The sequence below is a fragment of the Talpa europaea genome, assembly GCF_964194135.1.
Source record: "Talpa europaea genome assembly, chromosome: 9".
Classification (NCBI taxonomy): domain Eukaryota; kingdom Metazoa; phylum Chordata; class Mammalia; order Eulipotyphla; family Talpidae; genus Talpa; species Talpa europaea.
In genome coordinates this window covers 14,821,691-14,846,362 of record NC_140076.1, presented here as the reverse complement: position 1 = coordinate 14,846,362, position 24,672 = coordinate 14,821,691, and the positions used below count along the sequence as shown (strand labels likewise).

General features: G+C 42.5%; 1 protein-coding gene across 1 annotated transcript; it reads right to left on the bottom strand.

Annotated features, from left to right (window-relative positions):
* Positions 1-1,620: 1,620 nt before the first annotated feature.
* CEP85 (centrosomal protein 85) lies at positions 1,621-23,766 on the bottom strand (the record flags this gene model as incomplete). The annotated part of the gene is made up of 13 exons (XM_084243308.1): positions 23,706-23,766; positions 20,727-20,879; positions 16,864-17,558; positions 15,951-16,084; positions 15,443-15,560; positions 14,196-14,381; positions 8,094-8,246; positions 7,710-7,861; positions 6,526-6,640; positions 5,592-5,642; positions 3,467-3,574; positions 2,163-2,388; positions 1,621-1,781 (listed from the first exon to the last, which is right to left on the bottom strand). Exons 1-13 carry the CDS (start codon positions 23,758-23,760, stop codon positions 1,621-1,623), a joined length of 2,307 nt encoding a protein of 768 aa, XP_084099434.1. The 5' UTR covers positions 23,761-23,766.
* Between the last annotated feature and the right edge of the window lie 906 nt (positions 23,767-24,672).

The following is a 24,672-nucleotide window of genomic DNA, read 5'->3' as shown; positions in this document are numbered from 1 at the left end:
GAGCAGGGGGTGGTGGTAATGGAAGGCAATGGAAAACTGAGGAGTCTGTTAAATATTTTATTTTGTAATCAAAATAGGCAATACAAACCAGTTGACATAACAAGGATTCATATAAATAACTGCTTATAAACTTTATGAGGAAAAATACCCGTGAGCATGGTGGCTGGGCTCCCAACACAGGGTGGAGACCAGCCAGGCGGCTCTGCTTTTAAGAGGCAGGAGCCCAGAGGCTGAGGGGACAGCTGGGTGGAGCTGTTCTGAATGGAAGGGATAAGTCACTCCATAAATAAAACACAAACTTGTAAAAACACTTAAGGAGTCTCATTCAAGTCTAGGAATGAGGTCCAGGATGCTGCCTAACAGGCTGAAGCTTTGCAAGAATCTCAGTGGGTGATTCTGGGCTCCTGAACTGCTCCCATACCCACATTTGTAGGCCCTGCTTGGCCCAGCACAAGATCTAGAGGAGCTCTGGGCCAGCCCAATGACCAGACACAAACAAGTATGTGTGAGATGCTCCCTAAACAAGGAGGCAAGAGAATACCAGAAAACACAGGGTCCAAAAGCCCCAGAAAAAAAAAAACCAAAAAACCCCAGAAAACACTGGAAGTTCTATCTTAAGGTCAATATATCCAAGGTACTCTGAATTGTCAAGCAACCCAGAGCAGGAAAGGGAAATGACCCCAGCCCTCAAATGAGAGGCACGAGAGGGCAGAGCACTGACCTAGCCCCAGGGGGTTGGGGTGAGCAGCTTAACAGTTGCCCTATAGCATTCTGGGGGAAAATTCTGCCCAAACCCAGAACCATAGAATGGAGTTTATACTCTTTGTCAAAGCCCAAGAAGGGGGTTACCTAGGAGGCCTGAGAACAAAGAAGGGGGTAGGTGGGGTATGTTAACTACATGACCAGGACCCCAAAGACAAAGGGCAGCTGGAGAATGGGGTCTCCTATAAAATGGCATGGTAGCACAGATGAAGGCGCCCTGACTATAATCCCTAAGCCCCAGTTTTAGTGGGTACTTTGCCAACAGATTGCCCTGAGGCTTCTGTGAGAACAAGAGTGCTAAGGAAGCAGCAACAGGACCGGGCCTGAGGAAACCCAGAAAGCCAGCTTAACTCCCAGGAAGTCTGACACAAGGGCGCCTGAGCGTTCTCAAATGATCACTGTGACCGGTACTCAGTCTTCCCAGGTCCCGCTAATGAACTCTGGGCTTTAGCAGGATCAAGGTACGGAGCGGGAATGAATGCGGATCCATCCCAGAGGACAGAGAAGGTAGACGAGCATCCTATTTGCCTCTGATGCAAACCTGGGACTGGCGACAGTCTGCAAGAGGACTTATCAGTCAACCTACAGAAGGTAATTAGTAACACACCCTCAAAGGGTAAATCAGGATGAGAGCACAGATGCAATCCAACAAGGCAAAGCCAGTGTGGAGGAGGGGCAGAGAGTTCTCTAACTGGTGGTTGGCCCCAGATGCAGGCTCTTATCTCCCCTTTGCCTCTTCTCTTTGGGAATAGCAGCAGACAGGAGGCAAGAGATTATCAGGGCAGGACCCACTGGACTGGGCGCTCATAGACCAAATCCCCCCTGGAGGAATAGAGCCTGCCCCACCCCCAACATTCCTCACTGTGTGACACAGTTTTCTCCCATATCCTGGGCGTATCTGTCTGACATGGTGGTCCGTAAGTCCTCGATGTCACGGCGTAGTTGTTGAACCTCTTCTAGTTTCCTCCTGATCACATCCGGCTTCTGCAAATCTAGCTGAGTCCTGGGGTGCTGTGCGGCTGGGGAGAGCATTTCATGAGAATGTTAGTACGTCATTTAGGAGACAGGTTCACGTAGAGGGGGCAGTACAGCAGATAGGCAGTGCCATGAGGCCCAAAGTCTTAGGATGACACACACTGTCAAAAATGCAGTAGAGTGGCTGATTAGCTTGTGATCTAAGGCTACTTTCTGTTTGTCCTGCACGTAGGTACCCCTGAGGAATGCCTATTTCCAAAACAGATTTACTGAACACCTACTTTGCAAAACACATGAACTTCAGAGGGGAGTAACCAGGCCTATGTGGCCCTGTTCACACAGTACCATAAGGATGGGAAAGTGAATGGGGGTGAGAGGAGCATGAAAGCTACTCTCTCAGATGCCAGGTTGGCCTGAGCACTCACAGTGGATGCCGAGGAGCAGAGAGAGATTGGGGTCGTGGCCCTGGGCCCTCTGAGTCACTATGCTGCAGACAGCTTGCAGATCTTGAAGGCAACTGGCCAATTCCTGGTGCAGCTCAAATGCTAGCTGGGCTGTATCTGGTGAAGATGGAGACCCTGGCTGGGTCTGGCGCAGGTGTTCCTGGAGCGTCAAATTCTTCTCAATAAGGTCCTGGTTCTGCACTGAAAGCTGAGCAGATAAGATAGGGAAGCACATTAACCAAGGTCCAGGAAGACACAGTATTTGTGCATGAGTGTGGATACGTGTGCATGTGTGTATGGAGAGGAAGCACTGAGTCACCCTCCCCACCCCTACACCCACAGGCTAGTTCCTGCTGCAGTTAGACTGGGCCCAGAGAGCTCCAGCACTGGAGAGGAAACTTTCCTGTGCCCCGGCAGACTCTGAGTCATTAGCCTCCAGGTTTCTGTTCAGGAGCTAGAGAAGATACCCCTGCCCCTCAGAACTCTATCTGAAGCCAGTCCCTCCGCCAACTCTGTTAGCCAGGCTATTAGAGAAGGCTTAACGTGAACTGTGAAATCTGAGTAGATACTGGTTTCAATCTCTCCCTGCCACCCTGCCAAAAGTGGCCACCAGCCAGCCTGATCGGAGCGTGTCAGAAGAATAAAGGGGGCAAGAAAGACATGACAGGAACACTGGGAGGGGGGCTGGAAAAGCTGGGGACCTGGAGGACATAGTATTGGAATGTGTTCTGTCTTTTCAAACCTTCGCCTCAGAGGAATTTGGCTTCACTAACTAGACCATCTATTCGTGTATACCTGTGTCTCCTTCCCTCTCTCTTCCTGAACAGCTTAGTCCTCCCCACCTCTATTCTGTTTCAAAGACACTGAATAGTGTTCCCCCTCCAGTTCAGCCCTTTACCCACAGTGGGTCCTGTGACAATCCCAGCTCCAGAAGAATCCTTCCCAGGCACCTGGCCAGTGACTGCCCCCTACTGACAGTTGTTTCTTTCAGGGGGACCACCAAACTATCTTCTTGAATGAACCCTTTCTCTGTAACTCCACAAACCTGTGGCTGTAGGCAGACAAAGGGAGAATTAATTTCCACTTCCAAAAAGTATATCTGGGTAATTATGGCCACTCTAAGACAGGCGTAAGATCTTTTAAGTAAAGGCTGATACAATGTCTCTTTCTATTCTGTTAAAAAAATCTCAGGAGGGGTCTCTCAAACCCAAAGGCTACTGCGGAAGAAGGGATGGGGGAGGTACACAGAAATCAGGCTGTATGTAGGCCTAGTTGATGCCGCTCACCTCTTTCACAGCTGTGCGCAGCTGCTGCAGTGCTGTCTCCCTCCGTTGGGCCTCCTCTTTCAAGGCCTGGCTTGTTCCTTCTTCTTGAGCCACTTCCTGCTCTAGGCTCTGATTCCCATGGCGAGGAGCGATGGGAGAACAAACCACAGGTGACAAGTTGACATCATACCATATTGCTTCTGGCTTGGACTATACAGTAAAGTCCCACTCATACATTACTAAGATTACTTTAGAACAGCCTTGATCTGTGACTTTCCATTTTAAACCCTTCTATACCCTGATCATGTACCAAATAGAGGTCAGCTCCTCAGCAGTCTGGCCTTTAACTTACTTTTCTCACCCAATCTCTTAACCCTCCACACAGCCTCCCTTCCAGCCACACTGAATGACAAAGGCTCCAGGTTCCCCTTTGTCCAGACTGTATTCTGCTTTCTAAGGCCCACCTGAGCCTTCTTCAATCTGCAAATCAGATCCAATTAATCCTAAGTCCTTCCTGCTACTCATACATCCATCATGGCTCATGAGTGCATTTGTTGGCTATATGCATGGTTCTTTCTTTCCCTAAACCATGACTTTCTTTTCTTTTCTTTTTTTCCAGATTTATTTATGCATAGAACTGTGGTATAGGCCAGAGGTGCAGGCGGTCAAAGGATTTACTAGAGACAGAGTGGGGAGCAGAACAGGTGGATCTGAAATACACTGCTGAGAGGAGCAGCGGGTGAGACAGGAGAGGTCTGCTGTGCCATGTGGGTCAGCTCCCTGGCCGGGGATTGAACTCGTGCTGCAGTGGCTGGTGATAGCATGATAGATCACTTGAAAACTCTACAAAAGACCTGGAATTTTAAACAGGTACACATTCATTAGGTTTGACATCTCCTTACAGAACTTGAAATTGGTGAACTAAATAGATAAAGCCCAACTCACATAATGGCAAAGGTAGTACTACAGCTTACAGTTACCCCGTGTGAGTGTATTTTCATCTGCTTTGGTGTGAAAACCTCTTATAAAGTCCAAAGAGAACCTGAATGAACCTGCTTTACCGAAGATTTCTTGGAGAACTCAATTAAGGACACTCCTACCCACTCTGGCTCAAAAGAGCTCAGAGTCATCTTTGATTTTTCTTTATTCTCTCAACCACTGATTTCTCTCAATTTTATCTCATAAATTTCACTTAAATCTGTCACTTCACATCTCCTCCTTGTTCTGCTGCCTTTATTATCTCTCAGTAGGATTCCTGCCATTCGCCTACCGTCTTGTAGTCTTGCATCTTTCCAAGTGGCACACTCAAGTTCCACACTCAAGCCTGAGTTGCAAACCTGATGACATCACACCTCAGTTAAATGCTACCCTAGATTACCATCACCTACCTCAAGAACAAAAGCTAACTTAGTTGGAGAGACAGTCTTTTCATTATTCATTTCTCCACCTACCATCTTAACTTCAGATAAGCTGCTTGAAGCTCCATATTTAAACCATGATGTTTCCTGTCTCCATGCTCCTACCTGTGCTATTTTTCTCCTACCTGGAATCCTCACACCATTCTATTCAATGGCTCTTCTTTGCCTGCTAACTCTTCTTCCTTCTCCAAAGCTCATGATCTTTGGAAGTCCTTCCTTGACTGCCTCTCCCTCTGTGATTCTGTATTCTCCCAGGGTAACATGAAAGTTAATGTGCTGAAATCCCTTCCCAACAAGACCAGGCTAAAAATACTGACTGGGGCCATCCTGGTGGTGCAGCAGTTAAGTCTCAGCACTATCAAGCTATTGGCAGCCACTGTAGCATGAGTTCAATCCCCAGCCAGGGAGCTAACCCACATGGTGCAGCAGACCTCTCCTGTCTCGCTCGCTGCTCCCCTCAGCAGTGTATTTCAGTAGATCCACCTGTTTTGCTCCCCAATCTGTCTCTGATGAATCCTCTGGCCTACACCTGCATCTCTGGCCTACACCCAGTTCTTGTATGCATAAAATAAAATAAATCTTTAAAAAAATAAAAATACTGACTGACTTTTACTGTTGTTTTAACACTGAGCAAACTGCATGGCAGAGAACAGAAAACAGCATTGGCTGAATTCTAGAGATTCCATCATTAAATCCTTCCTACCATGACCTTAAAGACTCTAGCTCACCTGTACTTGTGAACGCAACTGATCCATCTTCTGCTGTTGTTTCTCCACAATCTACAAAGCAAAATTATCAAGGAAGATTGCTGGTGAGGTTAGAGGGCAAGAGGTTTGCACTGTGATCTGGTAATTAGCCCTACTAGCTATAGCCAGACAATAGTGAGACTGGAGGAAGTTAGCTCTACTTACAGAAATATAACCCAGACTCCCTATTCTGGTTAACTAAGCTTCACACTCCTATGCTCAGTCACAAAGCGGTTTAGACAAGAATGTAGTGTAAACCATGAGCAATATGGTTATGTAGTGTAAACCATGTGCAATATCAGGGGCATACCCGCTCCCTGATGACTACAGGCAAGTGAAATCACTTTATATAGCTAGGATACATTCTGGTTCTGCAGTAAATGACATTACTAAAAGTTCAGGATAAGAAGCCTGCCCTAAGAGCCCTAACACTTTGGTCATATTTACTATTCAAAGAGAGAACTGAACAAGCTCCAGTTTCTTGTTACTAATACCTCATGCATTGTCTAAACCATTTCTGGGTCTTTTTTTTTCTGTTGACCTGTCATCAGGCTCACCCACAGGACCTAGCTCCTGCTCTAGGGAGTGAGAGCCACCCCACTGGTCAGAGCTCTGTCTAATACAGCAGTTCTAGCTGTATGGGCCTGAGCAGTGAAGGAAGTGCACCAAGCTTCAGTACACTACTTTGGAGCATCTAGCCTAGTTATTCAGAGGGATGTCCTCCCATAACTTCCTTTGCTGTCAGAAAGATATGTAAAATACAAACTTAATATGGAGGGGTGACTTCTCAGAAAAGAAAGAGAAGTTCTGGGTAGCAGATCCTACGTGGCCCAGGGCTAAAAATTTATGGTTCCATCCCAATACTCAATCTTGTCCTTTCTCTCAGCCTACCCCACTGCAACCCGGACATGGTCACCTTTCGGAGAGCATCGCACTCTTTCTGCCAGGACTCCATTTCCACTTTTGGACCATTTCCTTGTGAGGCTGAACCTTCTCCAATGGCCTCCTCCACACATTTTGTATCTTCCAGGCTGAAAGACAGTGGCCTCTTCAAGAACTCTGAAGTCAGAGAGAGATGGCTTTGACTCCTGATTCTGCTATTTACAGTATGTTTTAGGGCAAGAAACTTAGGCCCTTTCAAGCCACAGTTGGGGATGATATCTTAGGTCTATTGTAAATTAGGGTATGTCACACAGAAGCTGCTTGGTATACGTTAATTTCCTTCCCTAGAGGCTGGTATTTATATGATGTGCCACCAATTCTCTATCTGTCCAAGGTTCTTTTATTCTGTGATATTTAAAAATGAGCATTTATCACATGTACTCATACTTTGAAAATCATACATATATAGAGTAGACATTTTGGAAAATAACGAAAAAAAAAAAAAAGTCCCTTTTTTTGCCTTGGCACACAGTTTGTCCCCGAACATCACTTCTGACGCCAACTAATGGTCTCCTTCAGCAGATTCCCATATTCACTTTCATCATGGCCCATTTGCTGGGATAAACAACAGGGTCAATGCAGTTGAATATAGAATGAGAAATCAAATCCATCTCATTAGAAATTGGATTTGGTCCAAGAGGCTGTTGAAACACAACTCTCACATTTTCAGAAACTGCTATTAATATGGAGGAGGCTCCCAAGACACCCAGACAGTACATTATGGTATCTTGTTTTGTTCTCAGAACCTGTTGTGGCAACTGAGAGCAATCCCTAGGGCTGAGGAGGAACAGATGCTTCTGGTAGCCTTTGTTTACAAAATGTGGATAACCCCCAAGTCCTCAGCACCAGGATCTATTTTTGCAGAGACAGATAACTCATTTCCCACTTTACACAGTGCTTTCATTCAATCAATAAACACATACTCAAGGATTATTATCCTGGATTATTATTATGCCTGGTACTGGGTTTGATCCCTCCAAAGGATACAATGACAAGCCCCTACTATATCCCCCATACTGTATCTTAAAGAGCTGACTCCTTGCACACAGCTTTCCTATTACAATCCAAAGAAAATAAAACTCAGAGAAGTAGTGAGTGAGGTAGCCAGAACTAGAACCTAGCTCTCACTCTTTTCTTTAAATCCACAGGGGTATTTACCTATGTCTAGTGGAGAATTCTGCTTCTCTGTGTCTCAGGTTTCCCAGTTGAACTTCCTTCTCTCTGCAGGCTGCCTGGGTCTCCTCCAGCAAACTCTCCAGCTCAGTCACTCTCTCCTGTAGCTCTGTGCTCTTCAACTCGGAATCCTTAAGCTGAGAGACAGGATCCAATGCTTAGGTCAGCAAGTCAAAGGAAATTTTGTTTGGGAATCTCAAAAAATTTGTAGTCCAGTTGCAAATCTGACAGGTGTGAATCTGGACATGACTCCTTTAGGATTTTCCTTTCAGGAAGCCCAGAGGGTAACTGCATACAGCAGAGGCTGAGAAAGTCCCCCTGCTTAGCCTCTCCCTGCTTGTCCCAGGTATGCCCAGACATTGCTGCTACCTGCTGGCTCTGCTTCTGATGGTCTTCTAGGGTGGGCAGGTCAGCAAGGTAACGCTCCAAGGTTTCAATACGCTGCTGCTTCTCCCGGTTCTGCTCTGATTCCTTTTGGCATTTCTTTTTCAAATTATTGATATGTTTATCACGACCCCTGACCTAGAGAAAGAAATGTAAGAATCTGTCTCCATTTACTACTCTGGGTATCTAAATATTAACTTTTTTTTTCTTTCTTCTTTTTTAAAACATTAGCTTTTTTTCCCAAGTGACCAATGTCTCTGTTCTTAGGGCTAGTGAAGCTCATCAAATCTTACTGTTTGTGATGCATATACTACAAAGTAAACACAGTTGAAATTTTCAATCAAGATCAGGGAAGAAAGACTAGGCAGTTTTTAAAAACTGGTAGAAATTCTGTATAATAAAGAATTTGGTCTTTGTCTGGGTTACAAGGAGATAACTTCTAAATGCTTAAAATTTCATGCTAATGAGATAATTCAGAATGGGGGCAACTAGAAAGTAAGAATAAAGTTGAGAAGTGGAGATGGTCAGAAGACTGAGTTCAATTATATCTGCAAAATAAGCCCCAATAAAAGCTCTGGATGTGAGCTTCCTGGTTGGTGAACACATGGTTACAGTGGGAAGGTGACATGCCTTGATTCCCTGGGGTGAAGCCCAGAAGGCAGGCTTGATACTTTCCCAGACCTCACCCTATGAGTCCCTTCATTTGGCTGGTCCTGATCTGTATCCTTTTTAAAAAAAAACAAAAAACATTTATTTATGCATACAAGAACTGGGGTGTAGGCCAGAGGTGCAGAGGGTGAAAGGATTCACCAGAGAAAGTGAGGAACGAACATGCCGATCTACTGAAATACACTGCTGAGGGGAGCAGTGAGCAAGACAGGAGAGGTCTGCTTCGCCATGTGGGGTTGCTCCCTGGCCAGCCGGGGATTGAACTTGTGCTGCAGTGGCTGGCGACAACTTGACAGCACTGTCTTTAACCCCTGTGCCAACAGGGAGGCCCCTGATCTCTATCCTTTATAAAAGGTAATCACAAGTATAGCACTTTTCTGAGTTCTGAGTTATTCTGCTGAATTACTGAACTTGAAGGGGTCAAGGGAAACCCTGGATTTATAGTCAGTTGGTCAGGCATATGGGTGGCCCAGGAACCCAGAACTTGCAGTTGGCGTCTGCAGGAAGTTCAGTCCTGTTGCAGACCGTGCCCTCTGGGTGGTACGCATTAGAACTGAAATGCACACGTATATACTACTCTCCCTTGTAGCCAACTACCCAGTCTGGCGAGGTAGGTAATGCAGTTTTCCTTAAACAGCACACATGATGTATAAAGCTAAGCAGTCATTTGGAAGGGCGAATGAAGAGCTGTGTTCATTGTGTTTATTGTCATATCCCCGATACACAGCACAATGCTTGGCACAGTGCAGGCACTCATTCATATTCTGTTGAATGGAAACTTTTCCTTCACTGTTCTGGCTTTTTCTCTGGTTTATGAGAAACAAAGCAAGAGGAAGAAGAGGAAAAAGTAATACAAATTTATTGATGTCAAAGAGAAGGCAAGCGTAATTTAATCCAAAGACAGTACAGAGCTTTCTGAAAATCAGCCAAAAGCTTCATACTACATATGAACTGTACTCTTTTAAGCTCTGAAGCAGTGATTTTCACACTTTGGTATGTATCAGAATAACCTGGGAAGTTTACTGAACATGCTGAAAAAACATTAAAAAAATCATGACCTGATCACAGATGTTTCTCTTCTTTTTTCCAAAACAGCTCTAAAATGACAGTGTGAAAAGTAACATAACTGCAATCATATTAAAATAGGGCAGGAGAAAGTCTCCATAGAAAACACAAATTTATAGTGTTTAAACTGGATCTGCTCCTTCAGCTATTGGGCCAAACTGCTAACACTAAAAAATAATTTACAAGAATGAGAATAACTTGTTTGAAAGAACAGCTAGAGAACTGTTTCTTTGTGACTCCCTCCACCTGACCATTTTATCCCATGACTCCTCTAATTGACCATTACCTCATCCTCCATTACTTCATCATTCTTGTTCTCTCTAAAAAATGAAAGAAAAAAACAACCAACCCTGACTTTTGTTGCACCTCCAGACATTTTTGGGTTTTTACCTATTATTTGTAGACCTCAAGTTGCAATTCTCCACTATTCCCAAATAAACACATTTGGGCTTGCCTGCTAACTTTGCTGTTCTCTCTCTCTTTTTTTTTTTTTTTTAAAGATTTATTTAGAACTGGGGTATAGGCCAGAGATGCAGGGGGTGAGAGGACTCACCAGAGACAGAGTGGGGAACAAAACAGGCAGACTGACTGAAATACACTGCTGAGGGGAGCAGTGGGCAAGGCAGGAGAGGTCTGCTGTGCCATATGGGTTGCTCCCTGGCTGGCTGGGGATCGAACTCATGCTGCAGAGGCTGTGGATTGCTTCATAGTGCGGTGCTTAACCCCTTGCACCACCAGGGAGGCCCCTGCTGTTCTCTTAACATTTATGGCATCAGAAGTTAGACTGGAAGAAGACGAACCCTGATAGCTTTTTGTCATTTCCATCCAGGTTGAAGGTACCACTCTCAACGCACTGCTATGAGCACCTTACAGTCACTCTTGGTTGGCAAGTCTACTCTGCATTCAAAATCTGTGGAGCTGAGTTCTACACCTTTGTTGGGTGTTTGCTTCAGTGGCCTAGCCTCTGCTTGTGATTCTCCCTCTGGTGAGTACTCTTCTAATCTTTTGTTACAGAATTCCAGTTTCCTACTACCAGTATGCTAGCACTTGGAATAATTTGGTATAAAGGTTTTGGCCTTTCTGTGAGCAATTCTTAGAGTTTTTTAGCTCCCATTTTGGAACTACAATTGGTTATAGCACAAACATTTTGGTCTGTCCTCTTATACATTTTTGCTTAAATTGAACAGAATAACTAAAGATAATTTAGGGCCTTCCTGGTGGCGGAGGGTTTAAAGTCTCAGCGCTATCAAGCTATCACCAGCTGCTGCAACATGAGTTTGATCCCTGGCCAGGGAGCTAACCCACATGGTGCAGCAACTTCTCTGTCTCGCCTGCTGTTCCCCTCAGCAGTGTATTTCAGTAGGTACACCTGTTCTGCTCCCCACTCTGACTCTGGTGAGTCCTCTCACCACCTGCACCTCTGGCTTACATCCCAGTTCTTGCATGCATAAATAAATAAAATAAATCTTAAAAAAAAAAACTAAAGATTATTTAGAATTACGGCCATCTTGGAGTCCCTGTGACCTCCCAAAATTGAAAAACCATGGATCCAAAACTAAGCAAACTGAATAGGATGCTTATTATTTGGTGTTCAGATAGCCTCCTTACAGTCGCTTACAGCAAGAGATAGACTCTAAAATTATGTCCCTCAAAGTCTATCACAAATCTAAAGGTAATGAACAACTAAAAGATAAGCCTCTGAGATCTCACACCTTTCTTGTCCTCCTCCTGCTCCACTACCTAGATTTTGGGCCCAATGGAGCTGACTAATATTACCAGAGAGATTTATTTTTCTGTTTGGCCCAGCTGAAACCTTGAAAGATATTTGAAGGGCTCTTTTAAAAAAATAATTAACTACATGGTCAATTTTATTTGGCCAAACTGGAAGCTGATATTCAGAGTCTGACAGGAATCTTTTTTCTTTTACAATCCTTTGCAAAATCAGAATTGTAACTCCAAGAGGACTATTCCCAGAGCTTTGCATTCCAGGTATTATTTTATCTGGACCATTGCTCTAAGATGCAAACCTCAGGAAGATAATAAAAGGGTGGAAAAAAGGAGAAGAGAGGTGGCCCTTTTAAAATTAAAAGTGGTATATGAAGGCTTCTTTAGTCAAAATCTAGCCCACCGAAATTTTGTACCTGATTCATGGCCAAAAATTAAAAGCCACAGGTCAATGTTTACATTTGTTTCTATGTTGTATGTTACAGATGTGTAATTTTTTTCTTACCTCTGGATGGTATTACCAAAATTAATTTGTGAAAAAGTTTTAATTGGCTTGCAAGTATCTTTATAAATTATTTCTAAAACTCAGAAAAGAAAGAAAAACTAACCTAAGTGGTTTTTCAAGTTAACATGACCCCAGATAATTTTTGGTAAATGAAAGTTAACTTAAATTTTGGTTTGATTAAAATAGGAATGTCTTTTAAGTTATCAGTAAGCATAATACTTTTTATTCTACATGGGTTTATTAATCCAAATAAGCTCATGTTCTCTAATAGCAGAAATAACTTAATACCTGACTAATATTTCATAAATTTTATGGATATTCTAAACATAACTAATTAAATAATTTTTTGTTGGATTTTTGCATAGAAGAACTGAGGTGTAGGCCAGAAGTAAGGGGTGGGGTAAGAGGGTTTACCAGAGACAGAGTGGGGAGCAGAACAGGTATATCTACTAAATATACTGCTGAGGGGAGTAGCAGGTGAGACAGGAGAGGCTTGCTGTGCCATGTGGGTTAACTCCCTGGTCCGGGATTGAACTCAGGCTGTAGCAGTGATAGTGCTAAGACTTAACCCCTAGGCCACTTTTACAGTCACCTTTAAGCTAGATCTAACTTTTGGTCTGGATCAAACTGCCAACATTCCAAGAAGCTTACAAGAATGAGAATATGCTGTTTGACAGGACTGATAAGAGAATTTACCTACTTTTTGACCTCTTCATCTGACCATTTTACCTTGTGACATCTACATCTGACCATTACTTCATCCTTGTTTTCCCTCTATTAAAAAAACAACTTTTATCTCTCCTTGGAATATACTTTAGGTTTTTACCTAAATCTGTATACCCCAAATTGAAATTCCCTACTAATCCCAAATCAACACATTTTGGCTTATCTGCTAAACTAGCTGTTCTCTTATTAGAGGGTTAACAACAGGAAAGAAAGTCAGCAGAGGAAGAAACAAAAGTATATGAAGAAATTTCAATGTGTTTTTACAGTGGACTTAAAATCTACAGTGGGAATTAAAATTTGGAAACAGTGCACTCCTCTTAACAGCCAAGAAGCTCTGTACTAAAGCACTCAGAGGTAGTGTGATACTTCTGAGACAGGTATCAGCCACAGACTAAAAATAGGGGATTCACCAGAAGTCCATATACAGGTTAGCTGGATACTATCCTTGCTCTAGTTTCTCCGGCAGGACCCTGAAGACTTATTCTCTGGAGAAATCAAATGAGGAGACCCCAGTCTCAATAATCTCAATAACAGCAGAGGAGTAAAATACTAGGTTGAAAACAAGTATAAATAAAAATCTATGCACGAAATTGTGGGACACTAAGCCTAATCTCCTTTTCAGTGCCAAGAACCTATAGGCCGAAAGCATACTGACCCCAGCCTCTCCAATTATTATGCAAAGATTCATTTCTAGACAGAATGAGATTAAGACATTCAGATGATATTTGAGTGTTCCCAAATGAAAAAGGACAATCTAAGCCTGATAAGTCCACCAGGCAATTACAACAAACCCAGAGCTTCATCCAGCATTTAAATACCTCATTCTTAAATGAGTGCCCACGCATTCAAGGATGAACAAGTCTCTAACATGAAAGATACTAAAACAAAACAAAGGGACATCAGAGAAACAAGAAACACTATAAGCAAATGTAAGCATCCTCAAAAGCTATCATCATCAGAGGGGTAAGACATCACATTCACTAGACAAAAATAGCAAAATATGCATTTACTATTCAGAAATATAAAGGAGAAAAAAGAGAAGAGGATGAATTCCTTTGTGATGTGAATTTACCACATGTTTAAACAAACATCTTGCAACCCCGCCATCAGGCATAACTGTGCAGACTGGTTTTGCAATCAGTTCAGCTGGTGGCACGTCACATCTTGGAGCAGTGAGGTATACAATTTTACCTCTCTACAGTAATTTTGTGGATGAAACAGAAAGGAAAGGTTCCATTTTTAGTAAATTGTCCTACATGAGAAGTAAACCTAGTGTCTCACCCAAATGGTTCTCTCTGGTTCCAACAATGTGGGCCAGTAACAGCTTACGCTTTTAGCAGAAAAGGACCAATAACCAACTCTTGTGATTTAGAGACCTATAAGCTCATTACACTCACCCTTTCTTCCTGTTTCTTCCCCTCCTCTGAATGCTTCTGCAGCGCCACTTTGAGTGACTCTCTGATGAGCTGAACTTCAACTTCTGAAGCAGAGAGTTTCTTTTCAAGCTCCATCTTTTCTTTGCTCAAGGCTTCGGTCTTCTGTGCGAATTGAGCACGTAAGAAAGTGTTCTCTCGCTGCAATTCCTGCCAGAAATAGTATTCAGTATATAACTATTCCTTACTCCTACAGTCCTAAGGACTTTAATTATCCCCAGCAACTTTATGATCAAATAGCATCTTCAAGCAGGGCCTCTAAAAGTGTGGTTCTAGGACTAACAGTATCGGCATCACCTGGGAGTTTGTGAGAAATGAAAATTCTTGAAATCTACTCCCAGGCCTACTGAATCAATCTCTGGAGATGGGCCCCCAAAACTGAGTTTTAACTCAGGAGGTTTAAGCTCCAGGTGATTCTGATGCACATTCACATTGCAGGCCACTGCGTTAAAGCGATTCTGAGGAGCTATACCATAATGGGAGGATTCCAGGATAAGACGTCAGAAGACCTGGGCTCAAAGTTGTTTTGCTCTTCTCCACTTGTTCTCTACATAATCTTAATATATGATCTTAAGTCCAACTTCTTCTTCCTGAGGCCTCAATTTTTTTTTATCAGTAAATTAAAGGACTGAATTATTAGACGTTTCTAAGGCCCATTCTCAAACATTCTGATTCTACAAGGTAGAATACTATCTTAACAGGCCCACTATGTAGAAAAGTCAGTACTTTTCTAGTACCCATCACTCAAAAAACTGAAACTGCAGAAGAAACTTGGTCAACAGAGCAGGTTTCTTTTAGAACCACTGAATTCAGTGAGAATATGGTTTCCCCTTCAGTTGCTCCTAGACATGAAGAATAAAAGGAGAATGGTTCTAACCCCCCACTACTACTGCTTCTCACTTCCTCGGCCAGGTTGATGGATTAAAACTTCTCAAAATATCATCCAACTCTAGAGCCTTGCACTATGTACTATGTACCTTGCTCTGCCTTCCTTTTCTCCCTGGCACCAAGGAACCCAGACTTCTATCTGCTTCAACTCTCAAGTCTGCCCCCATAGGGACAGAAGAAGGAATGCTTTATAATTAGGATGATTACTCTTTAAGAGCAGCTATACTTACATCAGTTGGTCTTTTTTCTATCTTCTGGTGCCAAGCACAGGGAAAATGCTGAGTTGAGAAAAACACAATGCCATCTTGACTACTAAAGCTTACCTGCAGCCTCAGCAAGCAGACATCCCCAAAGGGGGCAGGGCGGCCTAAAAGGGCACTGTGGACTTGTAGTTCACTCTCTCGCACTTTTTGCTCCAGCTGAGAGATATGTTTCCTCTGCCTGCAAAAGCAAAGAGAATAAAGTCCAGGGGTCCTGACATTATACCACTTGCCGTATGACCCCCCACTTTCCTTAGATGGGTATAATCCCAGCTGCTCAGATGTTGGATTCTGAGCAGCAATATTCTGCTGAAGGAGGAAGAGCAAACGAAAAAGCTGGCTGAGGGAAAATAAGGAAAGATCAGTTGCAAAGAACGAGTGCCCCCAGAGCCCTTGCAGAACTATACAACTTAATCATATTACCAGACATAGGACTTGGTTGCTTATCGGCCTAGCTCTATCATGGGGCAGGGCATGGGCCTAAACAGGAGGAGTATGCTGCCCCTGGGGAGAACCTCATTAGATGCCAGGAAAGCAGAGGCTGGCCTTATGTCACCTCTTGCCCTCTTACTTGTCGATAAGGAGCTCCTTTTCCTTCAGAAGGTGTTCATTACTGTTCAAGATGCTGATCCACTGTGCTGGCTCTAAGGTGGGCAGTGAAGAAGCAAAAGCAGCAGGATGGTGGCAGATGGCTCCATTCTGAAGCTGGAAAGACAAGCAGGCCCAGATGGGCTTGATCGTGACCCATAGGCACCTGAGAACACCTGAGCAGTACCCAGCTAGGTCTGTAGTCAAAGCCCACTCTGGCTCAGTCTGAGAAGGCCCAGTGTTTCTGAAATAATTTTAGCTCAGATGCATGACTACAGAGAACCTGCCAGGGAGACTTCTGCCAACTGAACTCTCCCTGCTCAGAAGGGCTCTAGTTTCTAAGAAAAGGTCAGTTATCTTTCATTATATGGCAAGAGAGGCAGACCAGGAGTTAAAATGTCCTCACCAACAGGAAAGGAGAATATGCCGTTTCCTTCCTTCCTTAAGCAGAAAAAGGACTTTTCCTTTTTTAATATAAAAATGGTATAGTGGACGAGCAGAGTTCAAAGGAGATTTTTAAAGCCTAGTTCAGCCACTTACCAGTTTTCTATCCCTTGAGCAGGCTGCTTATTCTAAGAACCTGGTAAATTTTATATTTACTTCATCAGGGTACTACAAAGATTAAATAAGATTCTGAATGTAAAAGTACCTAACCTAATGACTAGTTATAAATACAAAAATACAGTCAGTGTTAGTGTGGCTAGGAGGTTCCTCTACTGTGGTATTTAATTAGATGACAAAGATTCAGTGGCATTCATGAGTCTTTACTTCCTGTCTATAAATGTCTTCCTTCTTTCTTACAACCGTTTTCTTTAGAGTCAAAACTTGTAAGACAAAACATACAATCCTAAGATCTGCACAAAACCTGCAAAATTCAAGAAATGAAGAGCCTCTACCTGCATTTGCTCCATTTGTAAACGGATCAACTCCAGCTGCTGCCGACAAGTGCTGAGCTCACAAGATCGTTCCCGGGGATGCCAAGGATCAGAACTAGGCTGCCATACCTGAGAGGGTAGAGGCTTTGAGAGTCCAGGAGCGGGTTGGAGTCCCAAAGGGAGCAACCCGCTGCTGCTTGGGTGTGGTCCATTCCGCTCACATACCACCCCACTGCCTGGTGCTTTCTTGGTCTCAGGCAGCACTTTGTACAGCTCCTTGTTTGTGTCAGTTCTTGGGTTGTGGAAGTGGACTCGGTAGTGGGGATCCGAATAAAGTGTCTCCATCATGGCTGACTGATTGAGGGTAGACTCCATACTGGGAATATCAAACTTCCTCACCTCTTCTTCTCTTTCATGGCCCACTGCTGGAAACCAGGACTGCTCAATTCCATTTTCTCCAGCAGCACCACAAAGATACATGAAATCTCTAGATGGGCCTGGAGAACGTTTCATTGCACCAAGGTCTCCATTTCTTGTCATTCCCACACTTTCAGCCAACCCTGACAAATGAAGTTTGGAGGAAGAGGGTCCAGCAGGTGTAGAATTTGGCTTGGCAGAAGAGGTCCCCAAAGTAGAAGGCATCACATGGGCTGTTGGAATGGTTACATGGCTTTTGATGGGCTGGAAAGATGGGCTGCTATTTGAGCTGCAAAAATCTGCAGAGAGAATGGTTATTCATAAGTGAAAATTGAAGCAGCAATTTTTCTTGATTTTGGCACTATGTCAGACATTCTGTGCCTGTCTGGGAACCAGGTAGAGAGGCCACTATCATCAGAAGCTCAGGCAAAAAGACACAGCAGAGCCTAAGTGGGAGATAATGTTCTAAATTGAATGCCATTCAAGGTAAACCAATAAAAGGCAACACTGCACTTTTAACTTATACTCTGTCCTTTGAATTTGAATGAAAAAAAAATCTTAACAGTCAACCAAAGCTAAAAACTGAACTTAAAAAAAAAATCACTTACTTAAGGGAAATGGATTAGGTCCCACTCTTCTGGGAGCTGGACAACACTGAACTATAATCCAATCTAATAAATATGACCTTTCCAAGTGCTGCCAGAATCCTCTGTGACCTTCAGAAGCTCCCCAATGGAGGTGAGCGTGGAATCTAAACTCTCCAAAGAATACAGCAAACTGGACAATGCTCTCTATATTCAGGGCAGGGGGTGCAGCATCTGAATCAGAGTCTGTTCTCTCTCCCACCAGCCAGATCAGACTGCCTAGATATATAAAGTTATTTTTAGTAACTCTCAGGTTTCACTCTAGCACAGTGAGCACTCTTAAGTGGATACACACTGAAATCCTCTATTTTATATTTTGCCACTCACCCCCTTGTTTATATCCAACTGTGACTTTTCCCTTTTCTTTCAGACTGGATTTATGCTTTCTTTAGTTCCTGCCTAGTCTTGGCAGACAACTTCCTGATTAACCCTAGCACAGAAGTTTCATTATTTCTTCATATTCCCAAACTTTCAAGTGCTACCCAGAAGATAAGGTCACAGAACTAATGTGCTAGGGCAGTGGGCTGCAAGCAAATAAAATAGAGTGTGAGGAAACACCTGTTATCTTCAACAGGCAGAAAACTCAATAAAAGGGGACAGGGATTATAAGTTTTCCTTTTTCATCTATATCCAGTACTTTTTCCAAACCAAGCACATCCACCATAGAGAAGGATGGACTACCAATTTGTTTCTCTTTTTTCTTTCCAACTACCAACACAACATACAAAGAAACGTTTAATAATCATGCTCTATTTTCCCTAACTTCCCTAGCTTAGGCAACCATTAAACTATTTTCTGTGTATACACTGGATTGGCCTATTCTGGACATTTCATGTAAATGGAATCATATAATAATGTGGTCTTTTGTGTCTGGCTTTTTTTCACTTAGTATAAGTGATAAAGTACCAAAGTGATGCGTTTTGCCTGTTTTTTGTTTTCATTGAAGTAAAACATTGAGATGTGATTTATATGTATAGAATCACACCCTTCAGGTGTATATTACCACCACACCCCCCACCAAGGCACCAAAGTCCTCCACCATAGCCCTCTCCCTGCTTTCCCTCCCCACAAAGTGACTAGTTTTGAGACTTTAATCAACTCATTTAACATTCTGAAATTCAGTTTTCTCATCCATAATATGGAAACAATAAAATGGTCCATAATTCTTAAAGGCATTCATGAAATAATGTAAAAAAAATTAGCAAATGTAGCCATCACAAAATATTTAATAAATAGTTATTATTATCATTAAGTCCTCTGCCTGCCAAGTTATCTAAATTAAAAAAAAAAAAACCCACAAAGCATTTTTATAAAATAATACCTGGCAGTTCTTACTTAATTTTAAGTGCAAAAACTAGCGGCAAAAACAATAAGATATGGGCCTCCCCTGCTGGCGCAGTGGTTGAGCCCTGGGCTGCGAAGCTGCCCGTAGCTCCTGCAGCGCAGGTTCAATCCCTGGCCACCGGCGAGGGTCCCACATGGTGCGCAGACCTCTCCTGCTGCGGTCGCTGCTCCTCTCAGCAGTGTGTTTCATCCATCTGCCTGTTCTGTTCCCTGCTCTGTCTCTGGTGAATTCTCTCACCCTCCCGCGCTTACGACTGTACCCAGTGCTTATATAAATAAATAAGTCTTAAAAAAAAAAAGATATCATTTTAAAAAAACCAGTAAGATACAAGCTTGCAAAGAAAAAGATCAATAGAGGGTGGAAGGGATGGGATAAGTTTTGTGAGACAAAAAAATTTTTTTCAATAGATCTTGAAAAGTAAGATTTAGCACAAATGAGAGGGGCAAGATGAGGTGAAAACTGCATAAAGAGGTCCAGATTAAAGAAGAAAGGAACTCTGTGTGTGTGTGTGTGTTTATAAAAATAGTTCAGTGCTTTTTTTTTTAAAGAAAGATTTTTTTTTATTTATACAAGAACTGGGGTACAGGCCAGATGCGCAGGAGGGTGAGAGGATTCACCAGATACAGAGCAGGGAACAGAACAGGCAGAAGGACCGAAATACACTGCTGAGGGGAGCAGCAGGTGAGATAGGAGAGGTCTGCTCGCCATGTGGGTTGCTTCAAGGCTGGAGGGGATCGAACCGGCACTGCAGAGGCTGCGGACAGCTTCACAGTGTTGCACTCATCCACCTGTGCCACTAGGGAGGCCCCAGTTCAGTGCTTTTTATAGTAAAACATCTGGTAATAGTAAGAAATATGCTTGAGGGCCTCCCTGGTGGCACAAGGGGTTAAGTCTCGGCACTATGAAGCCATCCAAAGCCACTGCAGCATGAGTTCGATGCCCACCCAGGGACCTAACCCACCTGGCGCAGCAGACCTCTCCTGTATTTCAGTAGATCCACCTGTTCTGCTTCCCATTCTGACTCTAGTGAATCCTCTCACCCCTTGCACATCTGGCCTGTACCCCGGTTCTTGTATGCATAAATTAATAAATCTTTAAAAAAAGAAGAAAGAAATATGCTTGAATAGATAGAATAGGTCCAGATATGAGGCTTCTGAACTTCATTTTCCAAATAATGAAAATAATTTGAGCATTTGCCGAAAAGTAAAAGTATGAATCAGGCTTTTACAGATTTATAATCTGTCAGTAGAGGGAAAAACCTGAGGTCAAGAAACCTATTAGAAAGATATTTCAGATATAACAGCAAAAATTGAGAGGATGAGACCTGCTACGAGAAGCATGGGGTAAAGAGAGTCAAGAAGATTCCTTGGCTGAATATACTGACTTATGAACTATCTGGAAATGACAGTGTACCTGGAACACAATTAGAAAATGACAACTCATACCGACTGGTAGTCAAATTATTAATCCAAACTTACCTTCCGCAATGTCTGAGCACGATGTGCCAATGGCCGTGTCTCCACTGTCAGCTGTACTTGAACAGCGGCTGAAGCGGCTCCGAAAGGCCTCTGAGATAACTGGGGTCTGCCATTCAGTCCCCAGGGAAGTGACCTTCTGAATCACATTGGAACCTGAAACAAGTGGCATTTCCCACATTTAGTGTCAACCAGCTGATATAACTCCGTAAGACTTATTTTTTAATCACTTAAACCTAAAAGAAAAGAGCAACAACTTACCCCTTCTCTCCTGTGCCTATTTCGGTTACTCTGAGTTAGTTAATTTTAAATGGAAATGCAGCATGAGAGATGAGTGTGTCCAAAGACAGAAATAAGACCTACCAAGAATCCAGGAGTGCTGGCACAGAAAACAGTATTTAATAGCAGCTGCCATTTTTGAAACCTTGAAGTCACAGCACTTTACAAACATGAGCTCATCTACCTACTTACTGTAAAGTACTATTATCCCTACTTTGCACAGGACAATGCTGAGATTTGAACACAGGTTGTTTTGATTCCAACACCTACATTCTTTCCTCTTTCAAAATTTTGTAAAGGTGTTTTTGGCATTCTGGGCATGACAATTATTCAATGTGTAGGATGGTTTAGCTTCCCTGGTCCCTAGTAACAGTACTCATCTCACCATCACTACGAAACTCCCAAATACCTCATGTTTTCAAATGCTCCCTAGGTTATAAACAGTCCAGGCCTCTGTTGAGAACCACTGTTTTACTGAACAAGGGCAGGTGGCATGAAAGTCTATCTGAAGAGTTTAAGACTTTGAGGGCAATATAAAAGAACTATTAAAATTTCTGAGCTAATAAGGCAAAACCAAACCTGATGAGATTTATTTGACTCCATTAGCTTGCTGTTTGAGGGTTAGATAGTATTCAATAAAAACTTGATCTAACATCTTAGTAAAGATTTAAATTCAAATATTTTTTAAAAAGCACCATAATTTTTCAAAATTATATCTGATGATCCATGTAAACAAACAAGCAAAAAGGTAATGGCAGCTACTTACTCATTTAAAGTGTCAGTTTGAGCTGAAATAAGAAAACATGATTTTACAGACTCTTTGATTTGGTGGAAGCAAAATGACATTTGAACACAAATCACCTTATTCCCTTCTTTCAAATTTAGTGCTTTTCCCGTCTTTTAAAACTTACTTTCTTATACTTCTGCTTCTTTTATTGCTACCCTTCTATTTTCTATTGCAGGCAACCTAACTTCCCCCAAGGATTACTTTTATTCTTTGGGTCACAGTGGACTGCTTGATTTGCAATAATCACACACGTAATAATCTGTAATAATCTTTAACAGAAAACATAGCTGACAATCAGAACTTCTGACCAGCATAATAGCTATACTAAGCTAGTGTAATTCTAGCCAGAAGCAAAGAAATTTGACCTCTTGGTGAATCTGTATGGTGTTCTGTATAGTCAGTGTACAATCTACCAGGATTGAGGACCTTTATGACCATGTTCTTGGCCTCCTGCTGGACACCACTCCTCGTTAACACTACTTACCTTTATTCTTCACCATCACCACGACTTTTCCATCTACCCATTCCATATATCAATTCTAGAGATGGTTGATAAAGCACAAGTAGGCTTTAGTAGTTCCAAATATTAAAACCATTTTAATCTGAATGAGTGACTACTGAAGACAATCATCAGAAAACAGTGAGCTTTGTTAGAAAATGCTTATCAAAGTATATACTATATGCAAGGCAGCATGTATAGAATATAAGAAATACCTGCCAAATATTTGCTATAGGCCTTGTGAAGTTTTTAAGTTATTTTTTTAAATGATATGCAAAGTTTTTTTTTTAAGATTTATTTATTTCCACATAGAAGTGGGGTGTAGGCCAGAGGTTGGGGAGGGGTGAGAGGATTCACCAGAGAGAGACTGGGAAGCAGAACAAGTGGATCTACTGAAATACACTGCTGAGGGGAACAGCAGGCAGAACAGGAGAGGTGTGCTATGCCATGTGGATTAGCTCCCTGGCTGGGGATCAAACTCAGGCCATCAGGGTGGAAGCCATGAGACTTAACCCCTAGGCCACCAAGGAGGCCCTTTAAAATTATTTTAAAGTTGAATAAAATGTGTCCGTTTCTTTATAAATACCCCAGAATTCAAAGTTTTTTAAAAATACACCTTATCTACTTAATATGTATACTGAGGGCCTCTCTGGCGGCGCAAGGGGTTAAGACACAACCTATGAAGCTATCCGCAGCCACTGCAGCACGAGTTCGATCCCTGGCTGGCCAGGGAGCTACCCACATGGAGCAGCAGACCTCTCCTCTCTTGCCCGCTGCTCCCCTCAGCAGTGTATTTCAGTCAGTCTGCCTGTTCTTTTCTCCACTGTCTCTGGTGAATCCTCTCACCCCCCTACACCTCTGGCCTGTACCCCAGTTCTTGTATGCATAAATAAATATTTTTAAAAAGTATACTGAGATTGTACATAAATTTATATGTAAGTTTACATGTCCACTTAGCTTTCAAAATCTTGTCAATGCATTTTAAAGGCAAATTTCTAACTCTCCAGTAACAACACAACTAAGCCTGTTGGTACTGAAGAAAAAGTTCAATCTTTGTGGGTGAGATGACTAACCCACCCACAGGAGTACAAAGACAACATAGAATACAGTAATTTATGCTGTGTTTTTCTGATTTCAAATGGAACTATGTTCCAAAGTCATTCTGTGCCAATCTGTATCTTCCCCTCCCAATCTATCACATGGTCTTGCTGGAAGTCATGTAGCACCAGAAATAAATAGTTGCTCTCTTGGAGAGACCTGTTTTTCTATTCAATGTAATCCCCTGTTATTTTTTCTTCTTTTAGTACAAGCATTTCAGTGAATGCTTGTTTGCTCAGTATTTCCTTTAAAGGAAATTTCTGTTATGAAATAACAGAGTGAAGGTCAGAATTTAACCCAGAACACTTTGACTACTCACCTGGTGAAGCAGCATGAGAGATCCTCTCACTTGGATATTTCTCCTGCATTGCCATCAACACAGTTATATGATCCAACTGTATAATGAAGAAAAAAGAAAAAACTAGAATAAGATCTCTCCAATATCTTTAATTTCCTGTGCTTTGGCTCCCATTCGGCTGAAATTGTATAAACTACAGAGCAGTCTTCCACATTTTACTCCTATGGATATTTTTAGGGCAAAGCAACTCTCAACACTCCACCCTTCTTCTCTTCCTAGAGTAAAAAAAGAAAATGTAAAATCAAACAGATTTTACCAATACAAATCCCATATGGTCCTGGAACACCTCCAATTGTAATAATTAATATCATGAATGAGTTCCTGGGCCCAATTCCCAATGTGGGTAGGTGTCCAATAAGCAATTCTTGGACACCAACTGAATGAGTGTCGTAATTACTAAATTCTCATTTTAGGAAGAAGGTGTTCCTGACACCAAAAAGCAATCCTCAGACACCAGCAGAGTGCCTGAGAATTCAAGTCAATTCAGCTCAATTCTGACACTACCAACACACAGCAACAAACTCCACAAATTAAGCGTTAAGTCCCCTAAGAGTGCCTCCAGTCACAAGTCCAAGCTGCTACCAGTGTTTCTGATGACTGGCTATAGATTAGAGCTCCCATTATCTGCTCTTTAGGTTCAATTAATCTGCTAGTGTGGCTTACAGAACTCGGATAAACATTTTACTTACAAGATCACAGGTTTATTGTAAAAGGACATAACGAAAGAACGGTCAGATGGAAGAGATATATAGGGCAAGCTAAGGGGAAAAGTTTCCATGCCCTCTCTAGACACCATTCTCCCCAAAGCTTCACCAACCCAGAAGCTCTCTAAGTTTCATGGAGGCTCATTACATAAGCACGACTGAGTAATTCATTGGCTGCTGGTGAATCATTTAACCTCCAGCAGTTGCGGGTGAGACTGAAAAGT